The sequence below is a fragment of the Falco peregrinus genome, chromosome 2 (genome assembly GCF_023634155.1).
Source record: "Falco peregrinus isolate bFalPer1 chromosome 2, bFalPer1.pri, whole genome shotgun sequence".
NCBI classification, from domain to species: domain Eukaryota; kingdom Metazoa; phylum Chordata; class Aves; order Falconiformes; family Falconidae; genus Falco; species Falco peregrinus.
In genome coordinates, this window is record NC_073722.1 from 6,618,155 (window position 1) to 6,632,707 (window position 14,553).

The 14,553-nt window shown below is 41.9% G+C and overlaps 1 protein-coding gene across 1 annotated transcript in view; it reads left to right on the forward strand.

Annotated features, from left to right (window-relative positions):
* FAT4 (FAT atypical cadherin 4) overlaps positions 1-14,553 on the forward strand; it is a 151,275-nt gene that overhangs the window by 108,021 nt on the left and 28,701 nt on the right. The window contains 3 exon segments of the mRNA XM_005238547.3: positions 1,569-1,749; positions 6,077-6,327; positions 9,232-13,581. Of these exon segments, the coding sequence (XP_005238604.2) occupies positions 1,569-1,749; positions 6,077-6,327; positions 9,232-13,581 (4,782 nt within the window).

The following is a 14,553-nucleotide window of genomic DNA, read 5'->3' on the forward strand; positions in this document are numbered from 1 at the left end:
TTACGGTTGGAAGCTCTTTCATTCAGTTTGGTTGGGCCTTAAGCCAAGTTACTTTGAAGTATTTTGCGGTGAAAAACATCCTTCCCGTGCAGAAGCTGCTCCCAGCTTCTTCCCACATTGCGGCATGGTACTTCTTCAAACTGCAAGGGTTAACGTGAGGAAATGAGTCGTTATTTCTCCTTTTATACAAGAGCTCCATGTCTGGAGCCCTTGCTAGGACCACATGAGACCCACGAGCAGAGCCTGCTTCCTTCCCAGCCCTAAGGTTGAGGTCCAGCAATAACCTCAGGTAGCAGCGTCCCGATCGTCTGCTGGGTGGGAAGGACTAGGGCAGTCGCAGGGGGGCTGGCTATGTTTCTTCAAACGACAGCTCCAGGTAATAAGCTTGCCTTGCACGAAGGACTCGGACTCGAACCAGTCTCTGGCCCAAACCATTCATTATCATCACTTTTTTCCCAGTCTGGCAAACACTGTAATTGTCTCCGTTTGAGATGGAAGGGGAGAACGACACAATCTTGGGCAAAATAGGCATGGTCATCATCTGTCTTTTGAGTAAAAGAGGCCATAACTGATGTGTTTTATGCTCTGCTGTCACTCTCTCCTCTTTCTGTTACGTGTTCAAAGAAAGAAGCGATCCCCTTTTTTTCAGGGACCCTCAGTGAAGAATTTGGTTAGCAGAAGATGTCTTGCTGATTCTTGGCTGAAGAAAATAAGTGTAATAAACTGTCAAAACTAACATGAACTTGTAAAACTCTTCATTGTCTTTTTTATTGGATTTGCTGAAGGAAGAGCTTAGGAGAATAAATACCAAAAGATCGCACATGAATAAGCATGCTATTTCTCACTGGTTGCTGCTCCTCGGAATTAAGTATTAGAATAACAAGAAGGATGAGAGCTGTAGGTTAAACCAGTTCAGTCGGATTTCCTGTAAGTCAGCATCCCATCCGAGCGAGCGTTATTTGCTGTTATAGGTGGTTGCTTCTATGGAGAAATTGAATCTGAACGGGGCTGGAGACTGTGCAACCTTCTCACCCACTTAGAGGAGGTCTCCCCAGGTCAGGGGTGTGACCGGCAGTGGAAAAGCCATGCGGAAAGCTGGGGTTTGCCGCTGTTCCCACTCTATTTGTTCTGCGGATAAATAAATTGAGGGCTGGAGTCTTCACGGCTGTCAGTTTGCCACCTTTGAATGTCTTCTTTTAGAGAAATAGGAAAGTCAACCGCATGCTCAAATTAGTCCTAATTGTTACAGGAAGACTTCTGAGTGGTTCCAAGACCATCTTTTTCCACTGAGCTTGTATTACAAGATATTTCTGGAATTAGATGGAGCAAGAAAAAGAACAACTTTTTTTTTTTTTTTTTTTTTCTTTCACAGCTTGTACGTTATGTTAAGGTGCCTTTGAAACAAACCTTTGAAACAAATCTGACCCTGTCCTGTACGTTGAATTGGCTTTCTTGCTCTGTGAACTGTGACATGTTCAAGTGCTAGGCTTTAAATTAGGGATGGCAGACTTTGGATTAGCATGGTGGTATTTGTAACCTCTAGCATTTTGTATCCCACTTTCCTGCAGGATCTCCTGCCCTCACTGGCACTGGAACCATTGCTGTCACGGTGGATGATGTCAATGACAATGTCCCCACATTTGCCTTTAACGTATATTCTGCCACTGTATCGGAGGATGCTCCTACGGGGACAGATATTTTGCTTGTAAATTCCTCAGATGCTGATGCTTCTACAAATGCTGTTATTAGGTAGGTCATTTACTGTTGCTACATGTAATATTGCCTCATAACTTGCCTGAAGATTTTTTTTCCCCCCGTGTCCATCACCAACATGCCATAAAACTGTAAGACACAAAAGGACGGCTGCACCTGTATAGCTAACTTATTTCAGCAAATTTGGGGTTTTTTGTTGTTTATAGGCTTTTAGAATTATGTTAAGGACAAATAAAGCTGCAGTGTCATTTTAGGTTTTTACTAAGTGAAAAGCAAATGAGTTTAACTTGCCTCTGAGTGCAATTTTTTATAGACTAGATTTATATTTCTCAATAAGCATAGATGAATTTGAAATTATTTTTTTTAAAAAAAAAGAAGAAAGTCTGAAACTATAAATAGTGTCTTAAATGGATTAAGCACTTCAGCTTGCAGTCTTTATATATAGGTCTTCTGCATAAAGGAATACGGTATTAGCTGTGAATGATCATCATTACTAGCTGCCATCAGCTTGTGTAGCCTTTGTTGGAAAGGCTTTTGCCTGTTATTTAGCATAGCTTTTAGAGTTGAGGACATGTAAGGAAGGATATAGTTAACAGGTATAATACCGATCTTTTAAAAGTATTCCTGAAGAAGCTAGAAACCGTTGTTCCTGGAGGCTGGCAGGCTTCTTAAATACTAATTGAAGGAGCTTTCAGGCTTCTTAAATACTAATTGAAGAAGCCTTCAGGAAGGGATTGGTGGGGAAGAGGAAGATGTAGTTTTCAAACATCATTAACAGATTTGCTACAAAAGCTGACTTGGAGGCAGAGTTATTTTTTTTTCCCTTACTAACGTTTAAATGAAACCGCTCACCCTAAAATAAGTGAAGTTGGTCTAGTCATAAACTTGATTTTTAAGCTAGGCAAATCTGGAAATCAGTATCACTCTCTTGCATAAAAAAATGTCCAAAGTTGTGGATGGTATTAATTTTGTGAAAGCATACATACATTTGGGGAAAGTTTCAGTACTTTATTTGAGACCTTAAATGGTTTTTCAAACCTAACTGTAGTTTACATGACTGCTTATGCAGACTTGGATGCATTTATAGTCAATTAGCCAGGCAGGTACAGTATCACCCAGCATGGACGCTGCAGACCACTGTCAACAGCAAACACTGCCTGCCTTGCTGCCGCATTCACATCTTCTCGTGTAGTAAGCAATTTTCACTGAAAGCCAACATATTCCTTGGGTAAATTCATGATCAGTTTTATGATCATTAGCAACAGTTAATGTCTTCAGTTTAGAATACAAAGTGCACAAGGCAAGGCTTAAAGTTTGTCCCATTCAGAAAACCAGTAAAAAGTTAGAATTTGGCATTTTTGCTTTAAATGCCAGTGGTTTGCAGAGCTCAGTTGATGCAACTTAACTGGGCACTGGTCTAAACACTGGCCATTCCCAGTTTCACAGACAAGAGTAATGAAGATGTTGAGTGGCAGTGACAAGCAGAAGATTATCCACTGAGGACTGATGCATTGCGAATGGAACACAAAGCAGATTTGTATAAGTTATTAATTGGAAGGACACGTAGGTAATCTCATCACATTTACACTGCAAACACCTATATCTCTGTTTCCAAACTCACAGAACAGGATATAAAAGTAATTTCTTTATTTACTTGTGTTAGTTCACCTCAGTTCATTCTTCAAAGTGCTTAAGAATATCACTGTGGTTGTTCTTTTTTTTTTTAAAAAAAAAGGAAGTAAAATAACCCAGAAGTATGTTATGGCAAAGCAAGTTTGTATGAAATGCTGTAATATTTTCTTTCCAACTAGCTACAAGCCAAAAATAGAAACTTGATGTTTTGGCATCTTTAAATATTTGAAAAGCATCCAGAATTACCATTTATTTAATTGTGAAACAATGAAGCTTTTAATTCTATTCACTCTTACTGTAAGAAACTATTTCTGGCAAGCTCTTTTAGAAAAAAGAATTCCATACAAAGCATGAATTATTGTAATGATTGCATCCCATATTCAGAAATTATCAGTGCTCTGGAGTTTCTTTAGTGTGGGTGAATTGCTTTAATATCTCTGCCATTAGCCTTTGTCATTCACTCAGTGCCTCATAGTAGAATAGTTGATAATGTTGGGTTTTTTTTCTTTGTAAGTAGCTATTTAAAAATTGTTTTCAGGGTTTGTTTTTAGACTCGGCAGCATACTTCGTTTTTCTTGGACAGAATTTGTCCAGATTCAGCATTTACAGTAATGTAACTCTTAAAATATAACTGGTATTATGAAACTGGCAAAAGCCAGAGGGACCAGAACACATAAGGTCTTCTTATCAGAGGCGCTGAGCACTCAGAACTCCCTTTCAGTCTTGTTAGATCCTGTTTTGAAATCAAACCTTAGGTTTCCAAAGATGATATGTAAAATCCTCTGCTAAAATTTTCATGTAAAGTCAAAAAATGGACTGTGTTATGCAAGAAGCAAATAATATTCTGCAAAACTGTAACGTGTCCTGATGTGCAGGGTCTTTTTCTCTTACTTCTGGTGATAACCTGTGAAGTCATTAAAGGAGGCTGATGAAGTTGTTAAAAGGCAATGAGCGCTTGAGTGGCCTTGTTAAAAGATAGCATAGATAAGAGGGGTCAGCACAGACTAGTCAAAAGGCCAGGTTTTAAGCACTTCAGTCAAATTCCTTTTGTGTCAGTTGTCACCATTAAAGTTTCAGGGGCGTTTGGGGTTTTGTTTTTGGCTTGGGCTTGGAAATTTTCAGTAACAATGCTGAGGCACGCTTAACATTGTCCAGTTGGTTTGTGTGCAGTTGTGCTCAGATATAACTCAGAATATCCTATGGCAAATGTAATTTGTCTTTATCCTCTTTTTTTTTTTTAAAAAAAAAAAAAGTTTTCATAGCATCTTTCCAATGCTAAAGCTTGAGGTGGAAATACAGAAGAGAAAGTCTGTGCCTTCTGCAACACCTCACACAGGGTTAAAACATTGCAAATCACAGATGAAATTTGCTCATGCTGCTCGTATTTAGGGAGATTTAACTGCTGCTTTAGGCTTTGCCCTTATTCTTTCCACCCTAGATGCACATTGCTGTGGCTGGAGGATAATTACATATGGCCATCATATTATATCATAATTAAGCAATTAAAGTCTGCTCATGGCATTCTGTAGAGATTAATGACTGAACAGGAGAAGTTGCCACAGCTTATTACGCAGGCTGGCTATCAGTCCTCTAGGTAAAGCTTCTGGCCAGTGTTATTATTTCTGTCATAACCTGCTCTGATTTTAAAAGGCGAAGATAGGAACATTACTCTCTTTCATAAAAGCCATTTTCTTCTGAATCTTTTATAGAACCATAGACCTCAAAAAAAGCTGCTGCTGTGCTGTACCAGGCTTCTCTGAAAGAACCATGCTAATCACAGCTGTGCTGGTTTTGGTCGGGGTTATAATATGGGATATGGAAATAGTTCATTTTAGCCAGGTTTTGTTTTGTTTTGTAGAAAACCCGTTATCTGTATTAACTAAAAATGTAATATTAACCAATTGCCTTTAAAAATATGGCCCAGTGCTTCACGTTTCTTTGAGATCCGTTCTGTATGAACACAAGCTGGGTGAGCATTGGAAGAGAGAGGGGCGAGTTCACTGTGCTAATAAGCCAGAGGTAGCTCATATGATGCACTGCAGTAAGCACACGATCAGTTCTTATCAAATCACATTTTTGCACACACTCAACAGATGCGTGCAGGTACATATACACCAATCAAGGGTGAAATTCTGGTCCCAATTATCCTGTTAACGTAGCTCTGTTAACGTGGCTACTAATTTGCTATGTTACTGTAGATTAACATTGAAGTCTTGAATGGCAAAACTTAGCTCAGGATCAGCAAACAATATGAGTTATACATCCTCGTATTATTTTGTAAAATTTTCATCCTTTTATTTCAGAAAATAGTATTTTTTTCTGATTATATTCTGCAGATTCAGGTAACAGCTATGTCAGCTTCTTGGAATAGCACTTAATGCATTAGCCCAGGGAAATCGGTACTAGAGGATGTCTCCAGCAGGCAATTTTGGGGGCATGGCCACCTGTACTTCCAAATGTACTAAGGTTCAGTCTGCTTCTCATCTATTAGAAATCTATCTGCGTTAAGCAACTACGCTTGGAAATCCCCAGAAATGTCATTTATGACAGGTCTCAAAATATGGAAGAGAAAAAATGTGAACACAGATGGACAGTTAGACAAAAATCCGTGTGCTGATACCCATCGGCATGGTGGTCTGAAGTGTATAGAAAATTGTTATTATCTTAAGACAGCAGGTTGCCTTATGAAATGCTAATCAAATTTTTGTTCCTTGTTTTTTCTTTCAAACAGCTACAGGCTTACCGGTGGCAATTCGCAATTCACAATCAACCCATCAACAGGACAAATCATCACCAGTGCTCTCCTCGATCGAGAGGCAAGAGAGAACTACACTTTGGTGGTGGTGGCAAGTGATGGGGGCTTCCCCAGGGCTCTCTCCAGTTCCACCAGCGTGCTTGTCTCCGTCGCCGATGTGAATGACAACCCGCCCAAATTTCAACACCACCCCTATGTCACCCATGTCCCATCACCTACCACTTCAGGTAACCTGATCAGTAGCAGTGCTTGGGATACTTCAGACTGCACAAGCGTCTTAATGAAAATGCAAAGCTGTGTCACAAGAAATGTTTCTGAAATGTTCCTCTGCAGCTGTTTTCCAGGTTTCGTTATCTTCATGTTGCATGGGAATGAATAATGGCGAGGGTCAATATATCACCCGCAATTTAGCAATGTGTTTTGTTGTTTTTTTTTTTAGTTTGTTCCTTCCATCCAAATTCAATTCTTTTCCTGCAGTTATGTAAAGAAGACATAGTCTAAATGAGCACCCACTCAAACAAGTTACTAAACTGTTTTGCCAGAGTCAAGAGGGCAATGGCCTCTTTTTTTCCCTCTGAAAGTCTCCCCTGCATGTAGATTTTCTTTTTCCAGACTGAAGAATTCTTAAAGAGGATTTTGTAAACCTCTTCCAAAAAGGCCATATCTATATCAGACGTTAATGGTGTTGCCTTTCCTTGAGCCAAGTAGTGAAGTAAAATAAAATAAAAGTCAAGCAGCAAGCTTCCTTTTGTGGAACCTACACCCAAATTAAAATGACTTCACTCAATGTAGGAGCTAATTCCTGATTCAGTTTATGTTCAAACAAGCTTGGTAAATAAATACATTAGAATTAGGTAAGTTCAAAATACTAATATTTTTTTTATTTGCAGAATTGGCATTGCAAAGGGTAAGAAAGCAGAACGTGGGCATTTGCATGTTGATGGAGAGAATTTACTGAGAGATTCTGCTATTTTGAGATGTATTTTCTTTTAATGGACTAATACCAGGACCTCCACTATCTCAAAACAGTAAAAGGATTTTATATGATCACTGTATTACCACAGATTCACCAAACTGCAGTCAGAGTGGTTGGCTGTGGAAGTTGGCAACGCTGTGTGTTTTCAGATGCATACACATACATGGAAATGTGATGCCTATAGAAAGGTTTCCAAGACAAGTGGTTTACAAAACAATTTTTTCTTTTAGAAAGAAAAAAAAAAAAAGGGGGCTTATTTCCATGTTTTGAGTTTTCTCTCTAAATTATAAACAATTGCAAATACTTCTCCTTTTTATGGAAGAATGAATCTGTTTACATTTCTGCCATGTTTCCAGAACAGCGTTATGAAATTATTTTATTATTGCATTGGTGAATCTTTGTGTATTCTGGCCAGGGCACAGTGCCTTTGTGCAGTTGTTTTTGGAGTGCTTCTTTAAATGCTTTTAATGAGGAGTGCACACAGGTTTAACTCAATTTAAAGGTTTTCTGGCAATATCTTCTTGGGTGCTTTTTGTTTGAAACCCGTTATAGCTAAAAACATATAGAACGGCTAAGCTATGTTTGCTCTGGTTCTAACTTAGCAAAAACCTAGGGATGCATGTGCTTTTGTATTTGCAGCTTCCACAGTTGATAGTCACTGTTGTTTAAAAGGAAATGTCAGTATCTTTTCACATTATTTTGAAAGGCTGTTGACAATGATGTTACTAGCAGGCATGACATCCATTAAAAAAAACCAAAAAAACCCAAACAACAACTTTATTGCAGTCCAATGTAGCATCTGACAATTCCAAGAAAAAGAACAAACCCTCATAACATGATCAAGACTTTTGCTTTTATTCCAATCACAGAATATCTAGTGTACATTTTGAAATAAAAAGCTTAATTTCTTTGTTATTTTTTAATCAAGTTTAAAAGGGGGAGTTACTAGTAATAATAATAATAATATAGTTTAACTGAAGTAAAAATCTTAATTTTTTTCCTGTCCCATTTCTCACAGGGGTTTGAATACTGTTCTTATCTAAATATGCCATGCCCTGGAGTACAAATCATTGCACATGACAAACGGTGACATGAAGTACAGCTTTAAGGGGATGCTGTCAAAGTCATTCCTGCCTGTAAATGATTTTGCCTTAAGAGGTCAAAAACAACATGACTTTTATACAGAAGTGGGTATTTTCTAAATTTCAGTACCAGTGAAACATCAACAGAGTGTTCTGCAAATCAGTTGGACAGTGTCAAATTTGAAAGACGTGCCGTGCATTAGATCTGTAAAGTTGGTACAAAAGAGCACCCTGGATTCTCCTTGCAGATATAGAAGATGATGCAAATGGTGTCCCTATAGTTAAACTTGTATGCAAAGCATAAATTCAAAAGACCTGAAACATAGTATATTCATGTTATTGCACTAGTGTGCAATAGTTTTCTACATGATTTTACTCTGTCTCAGAGGATCAGCATGCTTTTAAAAACGTAGTCCCCATTAGTTACTGTCCTCAAAATACTTTTACAAAATCAGAAGCAAGGAGCTGTTAGGGATGAAGGAGCAGCATCTAGGGAATAGGAGGAAAAGGGGCTGCAAGGGAAGTTGGGTGTGTAGGGTAAATGTCCATGAATGCTGCCTGTTCATTTACATAACCTTAATAGTTGTTGAATTCCAGGTGGGTTTGGGTTGTTTTGTTTGGGGTTTTTTTTTGGTTTTGTTTTTGTTTTTTTACATGGATAATAAACTATGAGTAATTTAATAAAATCAAAATAACATTTAATATTATTAGATTTATGGCTTTCATAATGTGAATGTTCTAGAAATGGGATGGTAGACTTGCAAACACTTGCAGGTCCATTTTCCAGTGCAGATGAGTCTGCAGCCACTGACATCTTGTACATGCATTTCTCTGAATGCAGTGACCTACTTTTTAAACCCAGACTTTTTGGCTGTGTGCGTGTCTTGCAGGCTCATAAACTCACTTACCCCTTGTTGAACTTACCATCTTGTGAAAAAAGCAGTTCATTTTCAGTGCAGCCTAAGGAAGAGCGTACTGCTGCAAGACATGCTTCTGAGCGAAAAGCTGGTATCATGTTTCCCGCAATCGGTGCATTCATTAAAGAACCGCCCTAACTTTCTCCTCTGTTTCAGGCTCATTCGTGTTCGCTGTGACTGTCACCGATGCAGATGCCGGCTCCAATGCTGAGCTCCATTATTCACTTGTGGGGAAAAACTCCGAGAAATTCCACATTGATCCAGCGAGGGGGGCGATCCTGGCTGCAAACCCACTGGCAGGAGAGTCCGAAGTCACCATTTCTGTTCATGTTAGGGACGGCGGCCGGTACCCCAAGACAGACTCTACAACTGTCACCGTGAGGTTTGTGAACAGAGCAGAATTTCCTCGTGTTCAAGCGGATCAGGAGACCTTCACATTTCCTGAAAACCAAGCAGTCGGTACGCTTGTCACCACCGTCTCCGGATCTTCAGCCAGAGGAGGCTCCTTGTCTTACTACATCGCCAGTGGTAACCTGGGCAGCACCTTCCTGGTGGACCAGGTGACAGGACAGCTTTCTGTTGGGCGGGCTTTAGATTTTGAAGCCATACAGAAATACGTGGTTTGGATCGAGGCCAGAGATACAGGCTTTCCTCCCTTTTCCTCGTATAAGAAACTGGAAGTGACGGTGATAGATGTCAATGATAACGCGCCAGAGTTTAAGCAAGATCCCTTCATTGCAGAAATAGTGGAGAACCTGTCCCCACGGAAGATACTGACGGTGGCTGCAGTCGACAGGGACAGTGGTCTAAATGGACAGCTAAATTACGAAATAATCGAGGGCAATACAGAAAATAGTTTCAGTATCAATCGAGCCACTGGTGAGATCAGAAGCATCAGGCCCTTGGACAGGGAGAAATTGTCTCGATACACACTAACCATAAAAGCTTCGGATAAAGGCACCCCGCTCCAGAGCACAACCGTCAAAGTTATCATTAATATTTTAGATGAAAATGACAATGCTCCAAGGTTTTCCCAGATATTCAGTGCCTCCGTGCCTGAAAATGCACCTCTGGGTTTTACAGTAACCCAAGTCACAACGTCAGATGAAGACATTGGAGTGAACGCGGTCAGCAGGTACTCCATAAGGGATACAAGTCTCCCATTCACCATAAATCCCAGCACCGGGGACATCACCATCAGCAGACCATTAAACAGGGAGGACACAGACCGCTACAGGATCAGGGTCTCTGCGCATGACTCTGGGTGGACAGTGAGCACGGATGTCACCATATTTGTCATGGATGTCAATGACAACGCCCCACGATTTACAAAGCCATCCTATTACCTGGAGTGTCCCGAGCTTCCTGGGATTGGGTTGAAGGTCAGCCAGGTTTCAGCCACCGATCCCGATGAAGGGTCAAACGGTCAAGTCTTCTACTTCATAAAATCCCAGTCTGAGTTCTTCCGAATTAATGCGACCACAGGGGAAATTTTCAACAAGCAATATTTAAGGTACCAGAACTCCAGCGGTTCAAGCAATGTCAACATTAATAGGCACAGCTTCATCGTTACTTCTTCAGACCGCGGTAGTCCTCCGTTAATGAGCGAGACAACCGTCACCATTAACATAGTAGACAGCAACGACAACGCACCACTGTTCCTCGCTCATAAATATTTTACTCCTGTTACTAAGAATGTGAGGGTCGGCACAAACTTAATTAAAGTTACTGCGGTGGATGACAAAGACTTTGGCTTGAATTCTGAAGTGGAGTACTTTATCTCTGATGAAAGCAAAACTAATAAGTTCAGACTGGACAGGAGTACAGGCTGGATTTCTGTGTCATCTTCACTAATGGCTGATTTGAACAGAAACTTTCTGTTTAAAGTGAAAGCAAAAGATAAAGGTAATCCTCCACTCTCCTCCGAGGTAGCTGTTGAAATAGTAGTAACAGAGGAAAATTACCATACACCTGAGTTTTCTCAAAGCCGCATGAGTGTTACTGTCCCAGAGAGTCACTCTGTTGGTACAGTGGTCCGGACGGTTTCAGCCAGAGACAGAGATGCCGCTATGAACGGGTTAATCAGATATAATATTTCCTCTGGAAATGAGGCTGGTATCTTTGCTATTAATACAACTACCGGTACACTGACACTAGCAAAACCACTTGATTTTGAGTTATGCCAAAAGCATGAGCTAGTTGTTACCGCCACGGATGGAGGATGGGTGGCCAGAACAGGCTACTGCAGTGTCACTGTTAATGTCATTGATGTGAATGATAATTCTCCAGCATTCAGCCCTGAGGACTACTTTCCCAACGTGTTAGAAAATGCCCCCAGTGGGACAACTGTTATTTGTTTAAATGCCACTGATGCTGACTCTGGACCTAACGCTGTGGTTGCATATGCTATTCAGTCCTCAGATAGCGACCTCTTTGTCATTGACCCCAATACAGGAACGATCACCACCCAGGGCTTTTTAGATTATGAAACAAAACAAAGTTACCATTTAACAGTCAAGGCTTTTAATGTTCCAGATGAAGAGAGGTGCAGCTTTGCTAGTGTCAACATCCAGTTAGAAGGGACAAATGAATATGTGCCCCGTTTTGTGTCCAAGCTTTATTATTTTGAGGTTTCTGAGGCAGCCTCCAAAGGTACTGTTGTAGGAGAAGTTTTTGCAAGTGATCGTGATATGGGAACTGATGGAGAAGTCCACTACCTTATCTTTGGCAGCAGCAGAAAGAAAGGCTTCCAGATAGATGAGAAAAGCGGCCAGATCTACGTTTCAGGACCTCTCGACAGAGAAAAAGAAGAACGAATCTCTTTGAAAGTCCTAGCAAAAAATTTTGGGAGCATTCGCGGAGCAGATATAGATGAAGTGACTGTTAATATCACTATACTGGATGCCAACGATCCTCCTGTTTTTACCTTAGGAACCTACAATATACGAATCAGCGAGGGCGTTCCTCCAGGCACCCATGTGACGTTTGTGAGTGCCTTTGATTCAGATTCTGTACCGAGCTGGAGCCGGTTTTCTTACTTCATTGGGTCTGGCAATGACAACAGCGCCTTTTCCATCAACCCGCAGACAGGACAGGTGACGGTCACTGCAGAGCTGGATCGAGAAACATTGCCTGTGTACAACCTGTCTGTGCTGGCCATCGACTCGGGAACGCCGTCTGCTACAGGAAGCGCCTCTTTATTGGTCACTTTGGAAGATATCAATGACAATGGCCCTACCTTGTCCACCAGCCAAGGAGAAGTGATGGAGAACAACCGCGCGGGAACTCTTGTGATGACGCTTCAGTCATCTGATCCTGATCTGCCTCCAAACCAAGGTCCCTTTACGTATTACTTGCTCAGCACTGGCCCAGCAACCAGCTACTTCAGCCTTAGCACCGCTGGCGTGCTGACAACGACGAGAGAGATTGACAGGGAGCAAATCAGTGATTTCTACCTGTCAGTGATTACAAGAGACTCTGGTGTTCCTCAGATGTCTTCCACAGGAACTGTGCAGATCAGGGTAATAGATCAAAACGACAACCCGTCTCAGCCCAGAACAGTAGAAATCTTTGTTCACTACTATGGCAACCTCTTCCCAGGTGGAATTTTGGGCAATGTAAAGCCACAGGATCCAGATGTCCTAGACAGCTTCCAGTGCTCCCTCACCTCAGGAGTTGCTAGCCTCTTCAGCATTCCCGGGGGTACCTGCGACCTGCACTCGCAGGCAAGGTCCACGGATGGCACATTTGACCTGGCCGTCCTCAGCAATGACGGGTTGCACGGTGCCGTCACCAGCAGCGTCCGGATTTTCTTCACAGGCTTCAGCAACGCCACCATTGACAACAGCATCCTCCTCCGCCTGAGCGCCCACAGCGTGCGGGATTTCCTGACAAATCACTATCTCCACTTCTTACGCATCGCCAGCTCCCAGCTGACGGGGCTCGGCACTGCCGTCCAGCTTTATGGGCTGTACGAGGAGAGCAACCACACCTTCCTAATGGCGGCTGTCAAACGTGGCAACAACCAGTACGTGAATCCCAGTGGCGTGGCCACCTTCTTTGAGAGCATTAAAGATGTCCTCTTCCGCCAGAGCGGGGTGCGGATCGAGGCCGTGGACCACGACTGGTGCCTGCAGAGCCCCTGCCAGAATGGAGGGAGCTGCCTGAGGAGGTTGGCGGTGAGCCCGGCTCTGAAGAGCCGCGAGAGTGTCCCCGTCATTATCGTGGCCAACGAGCCCCTCCGGCCCTTCGTGTGCAGGTGCATGCCAGGGTACGATGGGAATCTGTGCGAAACGGACATCAATGAGTGCCTGCCTTCCCCCTGCCACAACGACGGGACTTGCCACAACTTGGTGGGGGGCTTCTCGTGCAGTTGCCCAGAGGGCTTCACTGGCATGGCCTGTGAGAGGGACATCAACGAGTGCCTTTGCAACCCGTGCAAAAACGGCGCTGCCTGCCAGAATTTCCCAGGAAGCTTCAACTGTGTTTGTAAAACTGGGTATACAGGTATGCTTTTACTTCTTGTGTAGATGGAGGAGGGCAGAAACGTGCCTTTTTAGTGCAAGACTGTATGAAGATGAGCATCCCCGATAGGTGAAGAGGTCATACCCAATGTGGTATTCGTAGTTGTGAAAACTCAGAAGACCAGGTGCCCCGCGGTATTATTTTGTTTCAGCTCTGTCCTCAGGCAAGTCGAACTTACCTGATTTGCATTAGAACAGAAAGACTTTTAAAAAGAGGTATTTTAATTTATTAAATATGTAGGAACCGTTTCCAGTGCTTAATTTTTCTGTTCGTGTTACTGTAATGCATTTCGCGGTAGCATTTCAGGTCTGCTAAGACCGTGCCAAGCAAGAAAATCGGCCTCTGCCCCAAATTGCTTACAGTCACACAAGACAGAAAACAGATGAAGGATATGGGAAAAAACAGAATTCAGGCAAAATGATCAAGCATGTCTGTTCTGTATTTTGTCCCTTTTTCTTTTTTTTTTTTTTTTTCATTAACAGCAGAAATGTCTGCAGCATTCCTACCTGCCCTGAGTATTTTTTTCTCTAATATCTATTACACCTTCAAACATAACATTTTATACCTAGAAAAGCAGGGTGATGTTTGCCGTTGTCATCAGTATGATATGGAAGAAAGGTCTGGACAATATTAACTATTGCTTTTGGCCACTTTTTGCAGACATCATAACAAACCTCTAACCAAAGCCTAGGTAAGGCTTTCAGGATGTTTTCTAAGGAGTATTTCTGTGCAGCAGGTGCCCCAGGGAGCCCAGGTTGGCACAGCCGTGCTCATTACATTGTGGCTATTCGGGCTTGCCATCACTGCCCCCAAAACTCATTTGTAACCAGCGGAGTGGTCAGGAGGGGCAATTGTTTTGTTTTGTTTTGTTTCTTAAACCAGATTAGTACAGGGGATGTGATACACATTATTGCAAAGGAGAAAGTTAATTTCATAATAAAGGTTTAACTACTT